At 42.6% G+C, this 20,470-nt stretch overlaps 1 protein-coding gene across 4 annotated transcripts in view; it reads left to right on the top strand.

The window, feature by feature from the left end:
* Positions 1–27: 27 nt before the first annotated feature.
* HGS (hepatocyte growth factor-regulated tyrosine kinase substrate) overlaps positions 28–20,470 on the top strand; it is a 793,272-nt gene continuing 772,829 nt past the window's right edge. For 2 of the 4 annotated variants that reach the window (XM_069655261.1, XM_069655264.1), the window contains exons 1-2: positions 28–209; positions 2,222–2,306. In XM_069655261.1, the coding sequence (XP_069511362.1) occupies positions 173–209; positions 2,222–2,306 (122 nt within the window). In that variant the 5' untranslated portion in view covers positions 28–172. The remainder of the gene's footprint in view (positions 210–2,221; positions 2,307–20,470) is intronic. The other 2 variants (XM_069655262.1, XM_069655263.1) reach the window with 1 other exon arrangement.

The following is a 20,470-nucleotide window of genomic DNA, read 5'->3' on the forward strand; positions in this document are numbered from 1 at the left end:
CACTATTTTTCAGAGGCCAATCGGCGTGGCGGATTACCCGAAAGCTCCGGCCGCCCTACTTCCGGGACTGTCAGCCAATGGGCCCCGTGCCATTTGTAAGTCCCATCCCCATTTCCGGTATTTTCCGCGGAGCAGGAAGCTGGAGCGGAGTGCATCCTGAAAGCAGCTGATCATGGGTCGGGGCGGCGGCACCTTCGAGCGGCTACTGGGTGAGGAGTGGTCGCGTTGACGTCACTGCTCGAGCGTGACTGACACCACTCGACAGAGTGCGGATGTCACGACCCGGGGGCTGACATACACTACATTAAATGTTAATGCTCGCGTTGTGGGCATCCCAGTACAGAGGCCCACCACAGTAACTCTTGAATTGTGATGTGCAGCGCCTCTGATTTTACCACACACAGATCTGCCAAATACACTTAAATATTCACTCGAAATGTCTAGTGTATGCTTGTTCTGAGAAACACCTCTGCGCTTTCAGCATGATCTGTGGAATCCTTACCTGCCCAATACTGAATCCACTTGCGGCTATGTTGGGGCGCTTCTGCCTCCTCCACCGCACCACCCCTTCTTGTGCGGCATCGGAGCACTTCATGCGTGCTGGGCCATGCCGTTCTTGAGGTGACCATACCGTTTCCTTTTTTTCCTCAAACAATTCTAGGACTTGTAGTCATGGGTTTATTTTTGGGGAAAAACATAACTGCAGTTTCCACAATGCAAATAAAGGAAAAAGTACAAAATGAGCGTCAGTCAATTGCAGGGGCTCGTTGGCGTGTTTTTCAGTTACACTCCTGCTATTGCAGCACTGTCCTGTCACACGACTTTAGCAGATTACATAACCTGAGCTTCGGCCACGGGTTTGGTCCCGGTCCCCTATGTTATTCCAGTGCTGAGACATACAACACTCCAAAATGCCAATGTGCCCATGGGGTTGGATGAAGATCTGGTCAATTTTCGTTTGCTCTGCCCATTTTATAAAGTTGAAAGGATGTTGTGGTTAAAACCATACTTCCTGGCTTACAAAATTAGATCTTGTAAGGAAGCTATGGCTTTAACCTTTAATTGTATTGACCCCACGTTTTTTAATGATCTGATTTAAGTTCCTAAACACAGCCTTAAATGTAACGGTTCTTTACGCACAATCTGTGCATAGTGACTAATTTGGTTGTCAAATAACTGAACTTAACGTGGATTGATTTTATTATGCATGTATTGTTAATGGAGTAATCCGAATACACTTTTAAACCTGGACACAAAACACCAGCTTGTTCAAATTCAGTATTGTACTCTTACACAGGTCTACCAGTGCACCTCAGTCGGGAGCTGTAGAATCCATGATATACTAATCCGATAATGGGCCTGCACACAGCATCTCAACCAGGATCTGCCACACCCCTGAGGATTCCTGCACTAACAACAGCAGACAGTTCTGGCAGTACACCTCATACTTGCTCTCAGCTTATCGTCTCTTCTGTGCAAGGACACATGCAGCTGTGTCAGTGCACAGTGCTCCTCACTGGTTAAATGCAGCGCCCATTGCTATTACCTTCTCATCACCTTACTTTTTGAGTTAACCTTCCCGCTCATGCTGGAATCCTGAACTTTTTCAATGACCCATTCTCTTCAATGCAGAAACGGACTTTCTCTTCCTATCTAGTGTCAGTTAAAATGTTTCCTGCCTGGAGCAGGGATAGATCCAGTGGTTCACACCGGAACAGAGTTGGCTCTGCCGGTTCACTTCCATAATTACATGGAGCATCACATATCTGCCAACTCCTGACCTGTAGCATCGACTTATTTTACAGTAAAGATACCCACATTGCTCTGTCAGCTCACCTGCTGAATCCTGAGGTGCAACATCCTCCGTCGTTACTATTGCTGGTCAGTCTTGACCTATAGCACACTCGTACATCACTCAGTGGTATTAGGACCAGTACATTACTATGCTAGTCCACCTCATTTCTGAACTGCAGTACCAGTAGTAGGAACTACACACTGGCATGCCAGTCTACCTCATTCATGATCTGTAGTGGCCTTCCTGTTTTAGTCCTAGCCACATTCCTGCCAGTACACTCCGTCCTGACTTCAAACCCACCATCATAGTTCAGTATTGGGGCCACAGGTAGCATAGCCAAGGCGCATCATTTATAAATGTGTTCTTCTATTTCTGAGCTTTTCTAGTTATTAATTGTGATTTTGTTCTCCTTTGCTTTGAATGCAGAAAAGGCCACCAGCCAGCTGCTACTGGAGACTGACTGGGAGTCAATCATGCAGATCTGTGATATGATTCGTCAGGGAGATACCCAGTAAGTGCTTGTCATCACTGTGCCTCGTCTATGCTCTTTTGCTACACACCATAGTTCTCCACAATGGGACCCCCTTTCTCATCCACAGGCAGAGGGCCGCTGACTCGAGTACTACAAGCTCTATTCAAGTTCTTCACTGTGATGTTTGAATCAGTCATGCGTTTCCCTTCCCTTATCTGGCTCAGGACCCCCCTGACTCCCTGTGTCTATTTGTGTCTCTGTCAACAACAAATGCAGCATCAAATTAGCACCCCAAAGCCCCTGCGGCATCAGTCATATCCTTTCCCCTATCGCTATGCAATAGAGAACTGCCTGCCACTTCAACCTGCGATTTGCCACTTTCCTGAATACCTTAAAATAAGCTCACCAAGAATACCATCTTTCGCTAGAAATATTCATATCTTTACAACATCTTTTATGCTCACACTGTGTGTTCTGTAACAAAGCATTTCTTGTATACCATCAGAAATTGTGTTATGATCTTTAGCTTGCAACCCTTTCTCCCAAAAACTGTTACTGTTGTGTTTCTAACATGGTCCAATAATTGCGCTGGCAACAAGCCATTGATAGTATTAATTGGCTCTAAGCAAGTAAGAAATTGTGCTATGTGTACGCAGAGACCTGAGGGAGCAAATGACTTTGCATGCCTGGCTAGTAGCTTGCAAATTGATAGTATCGTTTAATGTAACCTCTGCTGAACACCTCCAAGAAAAACGATTTGTAAATATACAATCTGACGACTAACACCCAGATTTGCCACTGTTCCAGTGACTGGCTCTACATTTACCAGTTAATTACATATATGCTACACAAGTTAATCAGATAAACGGCCACTCTCCACCTTCTGGGCTACCTTTCCATGTCTTTTGAATACTGACTGCTCACAAAATTGCATTATTGTGTTCTGATGGACACCCTCAGCTTGGATACACTGTCCTTGGTGATCAGTGCTGCATAATTATTATTATTGGTGTAATAGATATTTGGATTACATTTCAAGGAAGTCCGATGTTGGATGACAGTCCATGATTTTTATTTGGATGTGCAGATATTTTCTAAGTTTGTGCCCTGATGAAGATGCAGCCACAATTGAACAAGGGCAGGTGTACCCTTGTACATATGATGTATTTAAGATTGGATATTACGCGAATTAGTTTTGTATATAGGTTATTTTATTTTCTCTTCTCCCTCTGCTAAATTGTATTGGCTATATTTTGAAGTCCTTTGTATTGATTGCATTTGTTTTCACATTTTTTTTAAATTGTGTATATACATATATACACGGTTAAACAAAAACCTTTAACCATGACATGTCCAGAATTTAAGGAAAAAAGCAATTTATACAAACATTACTTCATATTTCCTTTTCCAAAATTCACGTTAAAACCCACAAAAAATAAAAACGCACAATGCATTTCATAAAATACTTCATCCTTATATAACCAACCTCATAAAACATTTCCTCATCATTCACTTATCCTACAAATGATAAAACTACTCGGGTTGTGCGACCTGCTAGACAAACTTTCCAAAAATCCTCTCTCTGTCCACTATCAGAATACTTGCAATTAAAAATATTTCTTAAAAACCGGAACCTTTTCCCTTGTAGAGCTGTACAATGAACCAACAAGTGATTCCTTAGAATCGGTGGCCTCACAAAAGCGAGCCTGCATCTTCCTGTGATATTCCCTGATACTTAACATGCACCTCCTTTGTTAAATACATAGTTTCTGAAATTCAAGTAGAATATCTTCCTGTGTATCTATTAGGATATTTTGCCAGATATGGGGCCAATATTCCCAATTTTGTATGCTCCATTTTCAAGTGGAAAAGAGATTCATAGGCATGCGCCTCCTCCAATGTTCATGTCCAGTCATACCATAAAGATGTTTAACATTCAGTGGGTTTTTAGTCAAATCAGCAGCAGTCATTCCTAATTAATTCAACAGATTAGTGCAGAATACAGTAACATTTCTCAAAACGTAAAATCTCTTTAAAAACGTGATGCATTCTTCATAAATATAAATCTGAGAATAACAAGTCCTTCAAATGGTAGATCATTTTCCGATAAAACATTAAAATCCTCCATTGAGCTCAACAACTAAGGCGCCCAAGCCCAGTTCGTAGCAAATGGCTGAAAGTGGCATTGCGTTTGGGACTCGCAACACTCCACTTCAAATTAGTCCTTCCATTCTTTTAAAAATTTCAAGTAACCATATACAAACGGAGTCTCAATGCTGTATACAAGTCCAGGAACAATTTTTCCTTCGTAAAATGTAATCATGGGGATCACAAAGAATTTTCCAAATTTCGAGTCCACTCTACTCTGTTCATTTGTCAGTCATAGCACGTGCCTTCAGCCAATCGCGAACTATGGACGTGTGAAATTTTGATAAAATAGGAAAACCTAAATATATAAAATCTACCAATTCAAATTTTTCTGCACTAACTTTCCATTGATCTGCTGCACCCCTTTTCTTTAACGGTGCATTGCATGGTCTTTGTTTTTTAGTTAATCGCTAATCACTATTTATTAAGATTACATTTGATATTTAATTTTGTTTTCTTGGTATTCTTAATGCGATTTGTATTGTCTTTTATATGCATGTGGGACAGGTTGGGGTACACACACTTTCAATTTGCTTTGAGTATTGTGCATTAATTTTAGGAATTATTTTTGTATACAAATGTAACTTCAGATTATATGTATTAGTTATTTGTATCGGTTCTATTTCTTGCTAGCTTGATGAATCTGGTCAGATACTTTTCAGTCACTAGTGTCCTTTAATGTGCCTGGCCCTGTGAGTTTTTCGTGTTCATTGGCTTTTGGGAGTTAGCCGTCAAGTCCTAAAAAGAAAAAAAGCTGGGGCTTCATTAACATACACAATGAGATGTGACGCCACCGGAAATTAGCATATCGAGGTGAAAAATGTAATTTCATTCAGTTGACTTTGCATAACCATACACATTGCAGAGGACACATGGGCATTTGACTTTCATAAAACCAACAAACACAGAAAAGAAGATATTAAAAAGTGTGCACGTTTTTTTAAACCCCAAGAATCAATGCCCATGTTTTCCATGGAGTGTGCCGTCTTGAAATGTGATATTTACCCTTTAGTTGTTTGTTATTTCTTACCAGGTAATATGGTGTAGTGGCGAATAGCCCGACCTGTGAACCTGGCGACCGTGGTTCGAATCCCCTAAAATCATTTAAAAAAAGACAAGTTTGACAGACAGCCTCTAAAATAACTTGGGGGGACCGTGTCCGCCCTCTGAAAAAAAGTGGGTGGGGCGGAAAGATGTGGTCTACTCACGCATAGCCTCAACTTGAGCCCTGTGTGTTACTTTGCTGATATTGGGTAATGAGCACAGTTTATAGTTGAAATAACAAAATGCAGTGAGGTTTGTAGCTATTGGTTTGGCGCTCGAGGGTATAGTGGTCTAGTTAGATTACAGGGCTGATGGAAATATTGAAATGGAGCAGGGAGCGTGCAGAAGAGGGCTTTGTGCAGTGCATGATGCTTTTCTAATGTATAATTCAACCCGTCTGTCTTCTCCAGGCACCCAAATTACAGGTGTATCAAGAAGTTCTGTGCTAGCAATAAATATGGGTATCTATACTGCTGATGGATCTCGGTGTGTATTACGCCTGAAAAAAATATTGATGAGAAATCATACACTATTCTGAGGCATATCATTATGCTGATTCATACTTGTGAACAGAACAGGTCTTTATTTCCCAAAATGGGAAACCAAACATGGGGGGGAAAAAGAACCAAGGTGTTCAATGTTACTCCCTCTATCTTATTCTTTACCATGGGAATGCAAATATGTTCTGTCCATTAGCATGTATCAACTTAATGATGTGTCTCAAAATTCTTTTGCCTAGCATTTTTATGTAAAAAGGTAATCTCTCTCATATATTTTCACACGCACACTGCAGGAGATGCACATAATGTATTTTTACGCAAGGCCTTATATTTTGCAATTGCCACAAGACATTGGCGGGTGATAATTCACACTTGGCAAATAATGGTGTGCTGTGTGCATTTCCGGGATGAGTGACTTTTTATGCCTGGATATTGGCTTACAACTTGCAATTTTTACCCCTGTATAAATATATATTCAGGGGAATATATGGTTGTATTGAAAAGTTGAGAAAATACAGAAATGCTAGTTATGGTAAGCTACCCTACTATAAGTCCCACCCCATCAAACATTTCTTTGTTTTCATATATATAATTGGTCCATGGCCAGTGACGACATTCCTTGGGTCCCACCAATCCACCCAAAGTAGCCACTGGGCCTGTCCTGTGGCCAGATCAATGACCACAATAACCAAGCCACTTAAAATGTAGTTGGCCAACTTGTGTCGAGTTCACAAGCAGGGTAAACAATCAATATCCTTTTGTTTGCCCTTTTCTAGACCTATTCCACCCCATCCTCACCACTGCTCACCTTCGTGGAGGTTGTTTGATGTGCAAGACTAGTGAGACTTTGTGACTTTGAATGTTCGTGCTATAAAGTTTGCAAACTAAACATGGCCCCTGTTTCAATTACCTTTTGGTTGTTCTTCCCAAAAACCAGAAAATATCTAGGAAAAAGAACTCTGCGACCGCCCAATTTGTAAATCCTACATCATTAGCTAAAATTCCACCGAAATCCAACAAGTCCGCTAGGTATGTAAGTACCTGAGATTTCATGAGAGTTCAAGGGGAGAATAAGTCCCTGAAGAGCCATTCAGGAAAGTCTATAAGGTGAAGGTAGTATCAGGCTGCAAGAAAATACGTCTTAACTCAGTGGACCGAATGGCCACACCAAAATCATCCCAATTACTTAAAACCCCAAAATCCCTGGTCAATGGTACCAGAGATAATTTCTCAGGTATTCCATAAACTGGGATTGGCAGAGGCCTCACTTTAGCAGCAAGAGAAGTAAGATGGCTTGGTTGGAATAAAAGGGTTCTAGCTCTTTCAAAAATAAGGAAAGCACAGAAGAAATCTTCCCAACTATGACATAATAGCCCTACTCTTGTTAAACCAACTTGGTTAAAGCAATCTTTCAAGACAGACAGTTTCACAATAATAGAACAGTTAGCAGTGCGTAAAGGAAAAAGGCGATCCTCTGGGGGGATGCTAATTACACTACGGAATTCAACCTTCTCAGGCATAGATAAGGTCCATGACGAAACCCATGGACCCAATGGGTTTTGAAATCCAATCTTTGCAAGAACTACCAATCTTGGGGTCTCCACAGTGGTGAAGACTCTTAGTGTAAATAGTATTTACTGGAATCCAGTCACTTCTCCCCGTCCAGCTTTTCTTAATTGCCTTGCCCTAGTCTTCACCCAGTTACGGATCCAGTATGGGGCAGGGAGCATTATATTATCTGAAGATTTTAATGCCCAGTGCGTAGAGGTCGAAATGTTTGAGATTCAGGCTTAATCTATTTACCAACAAGGGAAATCCTCCATTGTAGACATAAGTATACGTATAGTGATAACAAAGGTGTGACCTTGGGTATGTAGAGACATTAAGACCCATTCTGACAGACTTCCCAGGTACTTTTCCCGCATAGGATGGCCAAGTTCTCGAGATTTGTGGATAAGGAGGGTTTGCTTGAGACACAAGATTTCTGGGATTGTCTACGTTCGGGTCATGAAAGTCTTTTGACCAGGGAAGTAATATTCCTGCACAGGTTGGTGCTCTAAAACTGAAAAGAATTACAGAAGTGAAATTCTTGATTTGCTCTAAATGTTATGCTTGATTGTTTTTAATTTAGTTGTAGTGTTATCATTTGTTTGGCTTGGAAATGTAATTGTTGTTCGTGTATTAATTTTGGCAGATACACAATAAAAAACTAAATTTAAAAAAGATGTGCTTCCTTCACACTGTTCTCAATCAAGTTTGTCACCTCTGTAGTCTGGGTCTATGACGCCCGCTAAGACGTCTAAGCCTTATCGCCAAGCCAGGCCTCACTTAGAGGCAAGTCTGATATTAGTGCCTGACTGGGGTATCGAGACCAGATCAGTTATCACTCGGTCTCCAGGTTATTTTCCCCTGCTACTACATAAATCAAACCCAATGGAATGTTCTGCAGCTACTGAGGTATGCAGTGATAAAATTGCGGCAAAAATGTTGCCTGTACAAAAAAATCGCAGGCAAAAATGCTGTGGTTTGATCCGTTAAAGGTGTACTCCATTGCACCATTTAAGGTGAGTGACGGTGTCCCCCGCTCCCTTTAAATGGTATAATGGGTCCGGGGTTTGTGGGGGTGTCCCCTGCATCCTTTACATGGATTGCGGCAGCAGAACCGCAGCCTTTTTGCCGCAATATTTTGTGTTCACTGCCATTTTTACCGCGACTTTAACACATGGAACCGCTACTGATGGATCGGTTGCTATGTTGCTAGGTTTTTCAAACCCGAGTGTCCTCCAGTTTGTCTAAACTCCGATCCCACCTCTGACACCATATTTGAGTAGCCAGGAATGAGATTCGGGCACAAGGGGGTCATGGTTTTGATGAAAGACTTTTATTAAAATAAAAGGGGGTTGGAAAAGTACCTCTATGTCCCTGCTCGAAGAAGTGTTTACCTACCTAAAACTAAGGGTATGTCAAAGTCAGAATGTCCAAAGCAAAACCGTCCTGTGTCCAAAGTACTATTCTGGCCCTTACACTCTAAAAAGCAACTCTAAGGTGGAAAGGGAAAATGTCTTTGGCCATTAGTAGTGTACAAATGTTCAAAAATGGAAATGCGTGACGCCAACATAAGTTCCAGAAGGATATAGTTTCTTGTTGCAGAGGGTGATTCCCTTCCCCTGCATTTCTCTTTACTCTGTTTTATATTCAAGAATATTAGTTCCTGAAGTCTCACTTGATCAACAACACAACTGGTACACAACAACTTGCCTGTTATTCTTTATCTAGTTAGGATACGTTTGGTGAGTCCTGATATATCGTTATCAGGATATCCTTCGGTAATGTACATTACACAATGTTCAACTAGATGATGACTAGCATACTTTCCTGCCAGGGCTTCCTTATATGAACACACTAGCAACTGCCTGGTATACCCCCTGTTAGGACTGTCTTATATGCACATACTTGTAACTTGTATTCACCTCGTATACTCTCCTGCCAGTGCTTTTCTCGTCTGTGCTCTGTGCCCACTCACAAACTCGACAGTCTCTTCTACTTGTTTGGTCTTCCCTTGAATTAACCTGGTATATTATCCTGCCAGGGCTTCTCTCACAAGTGTACTGCATACACTCATAAACATGACAGTCTCTTATGTTTACTCTATTTGGGCTTTTCGCATCAAGTCACCCTGTGAGCTGTCCTATTGTGGGTACAGGGTCACCCCTGTCCCTGTGACGGGATTTCCTCCTACCACAGTGACTCCTCCTATTCTGGGTGTCAGCACTTGTCCTGTGTTTGCATAGCATGGGGGTTTTGTTGCGACAGCCGTTATGGTGGATTCGTCTGTACTTCCTCTTGCTGCTGTGCCTGCTGCATTCGCGGGGCTTGTGCTTGATACACTGTGATCTTGGGCAAACCCTTCCGTAGTTTGTGTACTATATGGTGGAGGATAAGCTATCCCCCTCTTGAGAATTGGCCATTCTGTACTTTCCCTTGACTCCCACTTACACGTGCAATGTGCCTTGTCATCCCACAAGTCCAACATTGTGGGGGTACTTGTCTGACAAGTCCCCCTTGGTTAATTCTCATTGTGTACATTCCGAAACCCACCTGGATTATTTTCGAAACCACCTCTTCCTCTATAGCCCATACTTCTGCCTCGTGGCACAAACCCATATCCACCTTGGTCAATTGAGCGCTGATTATTTGCCTGTGATATACCCGTTGCTTCCTGTATTCCCAATCCGTCTCCGCTTGTCAATACCGCCCCTTCTATGGCATAAAAAAATTCTGAACTAACTTGGCCTCCTCGATTTTCCTGGCCTCATCTTTTTTCCTATTTTTCTCTTGCAACAGCCGTCAGTGATGCACTATCGTCAACTGTATCTCAGCCCATGGGTTGGCTTCCATTCCTACTTGTTTCTGTCCTGGCTCAGGCAACCCCTGACACAAAATGTGGTAAAATAATGCCACCGTTTTTTTCCCACGGCTCTCGAGTTTCAAGCTACCATTTCTCGTGAATGTCCTGAATGTAAGCAGTAGGGTCTTCATCTTTCTTCATTTTACCTGTCACAATTGCACCCATATCTGATGTCGGGATACTGTACCCTGAGAGCCCTACAAACATCTGCTCTGCACTTATTACACAGCGCTCTGTCATGCACGGTGTTTTATGCTGACACACTTGAATATCCTGCTCTCCTCCATAGGTTGTCGGCTCTCTTCCCCAAGAATGGCTGCTAGTAGACCTTTTATGTCCCCTATGGCCAACGTATTTCCTTGCGTCATCTTTTCTAACTCGTATATCCATTTCCCAGCGCCCAAAGTCAAACTCGAGAGCTTACTTCTTAAATGATCCTAGTCCATCTGTGGCCATGGAATATACTGTGGTCTTGCTCCCCTTTTTCCAATAAGGGAAACTGCGTAAACCCCAACCCACAGTCGGCTCCCATCGTTTGCCTATCCATGACAGGGACGATTGTCCCTGATGGTCTCCTTGATGGTAGCGATCTTAAGCTACTCACATATGGTGGTGATTCTCCCTTTCTACTACACAATCGTCCTCAGGGACGAACTGGGTATGGTATGGGATCTGGCATCCTGTCCTTAGGTTGTTCCAGATCTGACCATCTTATTTTTTTATCCATTTGCAGGCTTCCTTCACAAGCGCACATGCCCCCCCCCCGCCCACTTGTCTTGAGGACAGACTCTCTTTCCTTGTCTGACATTTCTTGTCCCAAATTAGTATGGCTATCATTCCCTTAACCTCTATCCAAGTTCAGTCTACTTAAAGACCATGCTCGACGTTCATTACTGCACAGGCCTCCCTCTTCTCTTTGTGATCGCGGCATCAGGGATCGATCATCGTTCCCTCGAGTTCCATGCTCGCTATTTCGTCTTAACTGTTAGTCTTTATCGACCCTGTCTCCAATACTTTCCGCATCAAATCTTTCCTCGTCTAACGTGACTTTGGATGCCCCTGGCGCTACGTCCTTTATTGGAAGAAACTCTTCTGTTCTGTCCCATCATATTTCTGCACTTGGCCCTACCGGCTCTATACGAATTGGACTGGTATCAAGACCCAGCTGTCTCCTTCTTCATTCTATTTCTTCATCTAGTTCTCTGTTTTCTCTCATCCCTTCTAATTCTGTCTTCTTCTTGCCTTCGTTCTTCCCTCCTTACTCCTTCCCTTCTTTCATCTTCTTCCCTTTGTCTCTGTATTCATTTGTCCATTAATTTCTGTGCTTCCTACTCTTCTCTTTCTCTTCTATCCCTGTCTGTTGTCATATTTTCTTTGTTCTGCTGCCCATTCTTCTTTTTTCTGTTGCTCCTCTTGATACGCCTGTTCTCGTCGCTCCCTGTTCTTCCTTTTCTGTTCGTCTTCTTTCAATCTCTTCTCTCGTTCTTTATCTCTTCTTTCTTCTTCGTCTTTTCTTTACCTAACTTCCTCGATGGTTTTCCATCTAATTTGGGCAATATCTGTCCTCCCGTCCATTCGTACTGCACGAGCGCTACCTTGTCAGCTTTATCCTTCTCTCTTTTCCATCTCTTAATCTTTCTATTTCTATCAATATATTCAATCGCTCACCCTTCTCCTCTTTATCTATCAAGGTCTCACAGATCTCTTCTTCTATCTTATTCTCCCCTGGACTATCATCACTGCTATAAGCGGGAGTTTCATATATTGGATTACTATACCCTGTCTCCGCTTTCAACTCATTTAAAGGATACAACCCGATTTCTTCCGCACTAGAGTCTTTTACTTCAGACGAGGTAAGGGGAGCTGAGGGCTCAACACCTTGCTCCTTATGCTGGCTAAGCATCCACTCCTCAGGTGGTGGATCCTCTCTCTTCCTGGTACATTTTCCAAAGCTCTAGAATAGCTAACCTTTTCTCTAATTTCTTCCCTGTGTTTACATAGCGTGCAAATATGTGGCCATGTGTTGCAATAGCGCTTTTGCAATGATCCCCCCCTTGTGACCTCGTAATGAACATTGTGGGGTACATTGACCGACTCCGCAGAATTCCCATCCATGATTAAGCTGCACTTCAGCAGTTAACAGCAAAATGGCTGCGCTGGCTCCTCGGAGCACCATTGCCCTGCATCAAAACAGCGTTTTGCAGCTACAAAATGATGGCTGCACCATCTTGCCAAACAACTATTGGGCAAGTTGGAACAGAGAGCACACTGATAAAGGCCACCAGTATGTTTTCTTGTGTGCACCAAAAGAAGCTAATTGAAAAGCAACGCTGCTCTGCTGCTTGCTAAAAGTTCCCATTGAAAAGGGAATATTTTACATTGAAAAGGATGCTGCCCTGACGCTATTTTCATATATTCTTTATTTTTATTTTTTAAACATGTTTATTAGTTTTACAGTTTAATGAATCACCATAAAATAACATGGTTAACGTCCTCCAACTTTCCTGCCCACCTCCCCCCGAACACAACGTTGGGAAAACTTGAACTGTCGCAGGTTTATTCATCGTCCACTTTTTCCGCTTCGGGTGTTTTTTTTTTTTTTTAGGCCAGCATTCGTCTGGTAGTGACGTGGTTCCGGTGTCGTGTGCTTCCTTTGTTGCACGGATTCGTTCAGGGATATTTGACTCATGGAGGTTCGTCATCAGGGGAGACTAACATATCCTGCAGTATTGAATTCCATGTCATTATGTCAATGGAGCTCTCACTTCTTCTGGTGCGCAATGCTTCTTGCCAGGCCGCCATTTCTGCAATGTCTTTCCACCATGTCTCTGTTTGGCTCTACCGTCACCTTCCAGCCCATTGCTATTCGTCTTTTGTCGAGTGCCCATGCTAGGTTTATCATTTTTGCCATTGCTTTGTACTTGCTGCGGAAATTGTAAATGCATCGTAAGCCGGCTTCTATGGTCCAAGTTTTCCCTTTTACACCTTTTGTCTCTCAGCCATTTCTCGATCTTCTCCCAGTATGATTGGACAATTGGGCAGTGCCAGAACATGTGTCCCATGTTGGCGTTTTCCGCTCCACATTTCGGACACGTTTGCACAGTGGCACCTGGGAAGCTGGCTATTTTCTGTGGGGTGAGATATGCCTGTTGGAGTATATAGAATTGTAACTGTTTTAGCCTGGAATTTCTCGATACATTTTTTGGGTAGACCTTGGCTTTTTCCCAGTCTTTATCTTATTTCTTTTCCCTGTATTTGTTCCCAGTCCTGCCTTATTTTGTTTTTGTCTCTGGGGAGTTCTTCCACCATTGTCTGGTTGATTCTAGATACCATGTGTCCTCCCTATCGTCAAGTTGTAAAGCAGTCCAAGTGTCTGGTTTTCTTCCTGTCGTTCTGCAATAGTTGGCCATCTGATATTTAGTTGTTTGACTAACTGTGCATAGTTTATGTATTGGCCTTGATGTAGTTCGTGTGATTTTGTCAGTTCCTGAAACCCTAGTATCTCTCCTCCTGGTGCAAGGTCTTCAATGGTGATAATACCCTTGGGCTCCCAATGATTCTTGCTTTGTTAGAGGTGTTCTATTGTGGCACCGTTGAGTGCCCCTAGTGGTATCTGAGGGGAGTATGGCTCCTTGAGTTTCGGGAGTTTCTGCGTTCTTTGCCATATCTGCTTCCCTAAACGTAGCAGCATGGGGGCATTCGAGGTTTCTACCTTTTTTGGCCATAGTACTTCTGTCAGGAGGTATGGTGAAACAGCATTTTGTAGGAGGGTGTGTTCTATGGTTTCTGTGTCAGCTAGCCAGTTGGCTACATGCTGCAATTGTCCAGCTAGATAGTATAGTTCGAAGTGTGGGAGTCTCAACCCTCCTTCGGTGTATTCCATGGCTATTCTCTTCCTCCCTTTCCCCCATACGAATCTTCTCAGTGAGGTCTTAAGGTCTGTGAAAAACATTTTTGGAATGAGGTAGGGCACAATACAGAAGTGGTACAGCAATCTAGGTAGCACAATCCTCTTAACTAAGGATATTCGGCCCGCTACTGACAGGGGCAGCTTCTCCCAGAGTTTGATGGCAGCGTCTATTTCAAGTTTGGCGCGCTGTGTATTAGCTTGGTGTGTATCTTCTAGGGAGTGGTGAATGTTCACACCTAAATAGCGAAACGTGCGCGTGTTTCATTTAAGTTCTAAACACGGGAGTTGTTCCACTGTGTGTCCCGCCCACCCTGCAAGAGGAAACAAGCATGATTTATCCCTGCTGATGGCTATCCCGGAAAGGCGCTCAAAGTTGTCTCATACCTCGAGGTATGATCCTAGTGTGTCTTCTGGGTTTTGTATGTATCAGAGAATGTCATCTGCATAAATGAACATGACGTGTGTGACTCCATTGATAAGCAACCCTGTGTCTCAGAACATGTCCCTCATGTATATGGCTAGGGGTTCTAATGCAAAGATGTAGAGAAGCGGTGAGAGCGGGCAGCCCTGCTTGGTCCCACGAGAGAGCCGGAATGGGCCTGAAATTTGTTTCCCAGTTCGTACTCAGTCTCTTGGTGTTGTGTACAGCATCCTGATCCACCTCATGAACCCTGGGCCTATCCCATAATGCTCTAGTGTAGCAAACAGCCACTCCCATTTTACGGAGTCAAAGGCCTTTATGGCATCAAGGGCAGCTACCGCACAGTTGTCAGTTCTGGTGTTTGTGACTGCAATGACCGCTTGTAGGCATCGCAAGTTGGTGGTCGTGGCCCTCCCTGGTACATAGCCTGTCTGGTCTGGGTGGATTAGTGTGGTGACCACTCTCTTTAGGCGATCTGCGAGAATTGCAGTGAGTATCTTCGTGTCTTGGTTGATCAGTGCTATGGGTCGATAAGATTTGCATGCTGTGTGGTCTTTGCCGGGTTTCAGAAGGGGTATTATGAGTGCCTGCTCCATTGACTTCGGCAGGGTGCCCTTTTCATACGCCTCGTGCAGAACTTGCAGTAGCTGTGGTGCCAGTATGTCTGCATATTCCTTATAGAATTTGGGGGGTAGTCCATCGCAGCCGGGCACTTTGCCTGTGGACAGCGAGGTTATGACCTCTTGAATTTCCTCTAGTGCGAGTGGGCTGTTGAGCATGTCCCGCTGCTCTACATGGCATGTGAATAAGGTAACTAAGTACAATAGGCAAGTCACCAAAACATGTGGACCCCTTACGAGTGAAGAGGAATACAACTTATCTCCTGAACAATTCAACATTTTTGTTTTCTCACCATAACATTGTCCTATTTGGAACATAATTAACATTTTGCATCTATGATTCTCAAGGAATTGGAGGAATGGGCTTCAGACTTGGATAGACTGGAGAAGTTTGACTGGTTTCAGGAGACTTGTCGGTACCTAATTCACTGGGTTTGTAGTTACTTGTCTGCAGAAATCAGCCTTATCCATGAATGCGGGACTAGTTTATGCAACAAGTATTGCCCTGCCTGCAGCATTTGACTACGTCAACCGCTCTCATCTTTGGAAGCAACTCGTAGACTGGGTAATACCTCTTGGGCTTTTAAACATTCTCATACACATACTCTCAAAAACACTCCTCCGGATAACGGAGGGGTGGGGCAAATACCTACCTATAAGTACTGAGGCGGGAATGTGTTCTTGCCCCCTATTTTACATCTCTGATTTGGGAACTGCATTCTTGGAAGCAAACACTTTCTTGCCTAATCTTGGAAAGTTGCCCTTTCAATAGCTTGCTTACGCCGAAAATGTGGTTCATTTTTACCATAGCCCTGTAGGCTTACAGCAAGCACTTTCATTTCTGCACAATTACTTTTTGGATATGAGTTGGAGCTACATTCAAAACCAAAATAATTAAATTCTGGACTTCTAAGAAAACGTGCAAGTTTACTTGGGCGCTACTAGGAAACAAGATTGATTGAGATGGTTCCTTACTGGTCTTATTTGGGATTTCAGATCTTTAACAAACCTAATCTGTTCCTCCTTTATGTTCTTCTAAAAAAATAAACGGGGCTTTTTATGGCCGAAATGAAGCATATAAAAGGTAAGTTTTGACACTTCTCTTTACTTCTATTTTTCAGTGGTAAAATAGTACTGTGTATCATCTATGGCTTAGAACTTTGGCATCTTGACGACTGGGAACACATTCAGACCTTTAGGGAATGTTGTGAAGGAAAGTGTTCCTGTGCTCTTTGTACGAGAATGTTGGTTCACACAGTACACTAAACAATCTAACCAATTGGTGCACCCGCCTTTTAAGTGTTCTGCCTTTATGGGGTCCTAATATTAGTGGTGCTGAATAGTAGATGTTGTCCACTATTATATGGATCAGAGTGACATTAATTAGGCAGTTGTGTTAGGATTCTGTTAGCCTGGCTGTTTCTTTTAGTATGTGTTTTCAGCAATTAATGAACATTATCATTAGGTCAATAACTCGAGAGCTCAAGGCTTATGATTCATAGATGTTGTTTTAAAATAGGGGTGTATTGAGGGCGCAAGTTACTTTTCTGTATTGGTGTCAGCTATTGCACATATATACGGGGGGGCTGGGGTTGGTGATTTTATTCATACAGCGGTTTAAGATTGTTGTATTTCTATACTACCTTAGTGCTACGTCTGAGCAGCGTGCCATCTTTTTGTAAGGTTGTATACAAATTGTTCGTATTACAACTGTTTGAATGACAATTGACCTTTTCACAATTGACCGAATTGTGAAGGTAAATTGTAACATATATGCGGGGGGAAACCCCCGCAACCCCCCACCCAACCCAAACCTGCCCAAAACCCCCTTTTTTTTTTAATATATATATATATATATATCTCAATTGTGACCCTTTAAATTCAGTCAATTGTTTATTCGAACAATTGTAAACGAACAATTTGGGCAATACCATTTGTAATACTACCAGTGTTGGCTGGCTGACTCATGCCCTGGTGGGGCGTTGGTTCTTATCTTTCTCTTTTCCCCTTTCTGATCTCTTTTCTTTTCAGACTATTTTATACTGATCACACTTATATTTTTGACCCTAACTAAGATTGGCAGCATGAATTCTAAATCTGTAAATCATCTTAACTTTGTGTCATGAAATGTTAATGGCCTAAAGACTGGTGTGAAACGGACCAAAATCTTATCTCATTTGAGATCAACTTCATGTGACATCGCTTTCCTCCAAGGGACACATCTGGATTGTAAAGAGGCTGAAAAACTTCAACGGGGATGGGTTGGTCAAACACTTTTTCTCGACCTATTCGACCATTGAAAGGGTCGTTTCAATACTCAAAGAAAAATGTGCCGCTAACAGTCCCCTCAAGTAACGCAGACAAAGAAGGAAGAGTTGATTGTGTTTTGATCAAAGTACAAGATACAATGCTTTTATGCAATGTGTATGTGCCCAATTTGGTTGACCCCCCCCCCTTCTTCCATGAGCTTGCTCAATTACTTCAAAGCTATGCTGTTGATGCAGTTGTGTTAGCGGGCGATTTTAACTAGGTGCTGGATCCAGCATTAGATTGCTCGAATGGTGACTGCACGCGAATCCCAAAGAAGAGCAGGAGATATTCAGAATGTCTGAGTGAATTCAATATAGCGGATATATGGCGCTTAGAACACCCGTCTGGTAGAGACTACAGCTTTCATTCGTTGTGTCATGATACCTATACCCGCATTGACTTTTTCTTGACCTCTGGCCAAGTGACCTCCAGCTGTTTTGATTCAAGCATCAGTCTCATTGCCTATCAGACCACGCACCTGTGTCCCTACATCTCTCCTTACAAAATACTCATCTAGGTGGAGAATTAACTCTCTAACATTCGCAAAACAAATAGATAAGAGACGAAATTGTTGAAGAAATGAAGGACTTCATTCAGATTAATAAGACTGATGATGTTGCAGTCGCCACAGTCTGGGAAGCAATGAAATGTTTTATCTGTGGTGTGCTAATGTCAAAAACTGGCAAGCAAAGGAAATTAAAGGCCAAAGAAATTCAAAGGTTGTCTGCAGAGGCTAAACGTCTAGACAATCACTTTGCTGCAAGCCGAGATGAAGGAACTAAGCCTGAATTGAGGAAGACAAAATTTGAATTGAATAAATTGATATCCAACCAGGTAGACTATGCCTTATTCGGGCAGAGAATTAACTACTTTGAAAATGGGGGAAAAAGCAGGCAAACTCCTGGCGCACAGGCTGAAAGTAACAGATGGTGATCGCTTTATTACTGCAATTAGAGATCCGAGTAATGTCTTCATAACACAACAAAAAGACATAAACATATTGTTCCATGACTTCTATGAAAAACTCCACAAATCAGAACTGACGTGTGATAATGTTGTGATAGAAAACTTCCTGGATTCTTTGGACTTGTCTCAACTGTCAGATGACCAAGCAGCGGGCCTTGAAGGGACATTGGAAGTTGAAGATATTCATCTGTAAACTTGCTGTGGGTAAATCACCTGGTACAGATGGATCGTTTGTAGAGTTTTATAAGATCCTACCTGATTCTGCTTTACAGATTCTTTGTGATGTTTATAACAATGCTTTTGAGACTGACTCCATGCCAGACACGATGCGGCAAGCGCTAATAATGTTTCTGAAGAAGAAAGATAGATCTGTTACGAGATGTAAAAACTACAGGCCAATCAGTCTAATAAATACTGACTGTAAGATTCTGGCAAAATCTTTGGCTGTGAGATTGGAAACAGTTATATCATCATTAGTCCATGAAAATCAGGTCGGCTTTGTCACTGGGAGGGCTGTGGATGACAACATGAAGCGCCTGTTGTTATGAATTAAGCACGGACATAGACAACCAGTTGCCACTTCAGTAAACTCGCTGAACACTGAGAAGGCGTTTGATCGTGTGGAATGGGCCTTCTTGTTTTCGTGCCTGAATGAGATGAAATTTGGACAGAACTTTAAGTGTTGGGTGCGGCAATTATACACGAATCCGTCTGCAAGTGTACTTACAAATGGCCTAATTTCGGACACTCTCCGACTTCATGGGGGTGCCAAACACTGCAGCCCGCTTTCGCCATTACTATTCATTTTATCGATGGAGCCATTGGCAGCACTCTTGCGAGCTGATGACAGTCTTCAACCAATAATTGGGAATGATCATGATAATCTAATCTGGCTATACACAGATCTACTGGTGGCCCTTCAGGATACAGCAAATTGTATACCTCACATGATGCAAGATATCCAGCAATTCTCCCTGGTTTCTGGCTATAAGGTGAATTGAAGTAAGTCTGAAATCCTCCCAGTAAACAATATCTGCCAGCGGCACACCTGTGCTCAATTCCAGTTCGCCTGATGTCCAGAAAAGATGAAATATCTGGGCATTTGGATCGGTCCTGAGGTGATCCAGTTGCCATCTATGAATCTTACAATGATCTTACTGAAACTCAAATCTGACCTTGATAGATGGGGTCTTTTGAAACTGTCCACATGGGTGAAGATCAATTGTATAATAAGGAACCTGGCACCACAGGTAAATTTATATTTTATCTGTGCTTCCCATCAAAATACCAGGACCTCTTTTCAAGGAAATTGACAGAATCATGCAAAAGTTCATCTGGGACGGAAAGCCACCGAGACTTGCAATGTGGAAAATGCAGCTCCCTCTCAAGCAAGGGGGAATGAACTTACCGAACTTCGTCGACTACCATCTATCATTCGCAACTCGTCGTCTATGTAAGATCCTTGAAACAGGTGTGGAACAAACAGAATATTTAGCTTGGGAGTGCACTACTGTATCACAGTTGGATCCCAAAGCTTTATTGACGACCAAGAAGAAAACATCTAACGGGATTAATCCACTGACTGAATTTTTGCAGTACTGTTGGTGTGATATTTCTAAACGCATGAGTGTGGCGCCTTGCCTGTTCCCCGATGCCTCGATCTGGCTTAACCTGGCTCTGAAATCTTTAGGAAAAGTCCTATTTTGGCCAGAATGGTTCTTAACAGATCTGATTGAAGGTGGCAAATGGATTTCATATGCACAATTAATCAGTCATTTAACATGACTGATTGGAGATTAAAGAACATTGTTACGGCAAGTTTGGATGTGTCTCAACTAGCAGCTCAGAGTTGCCTGGTCAACTCTACAGACCTGCA

The sequence above is a fragment of the Ambystoma mexicanum genome, chromosome 3q (assembly GCF_040938575.1).
Source record: "Ambystoma mexicanum isolate Mex_15411 chromosome 3q, UKY_AmexF1_1, whole genome shotgun sequence".
NCBI lineage: Eukaryota > Metazoa > Chordata > Amphibia > Caudata > Ambystomatidae > Ambystoma > Ambystoma mexicanum.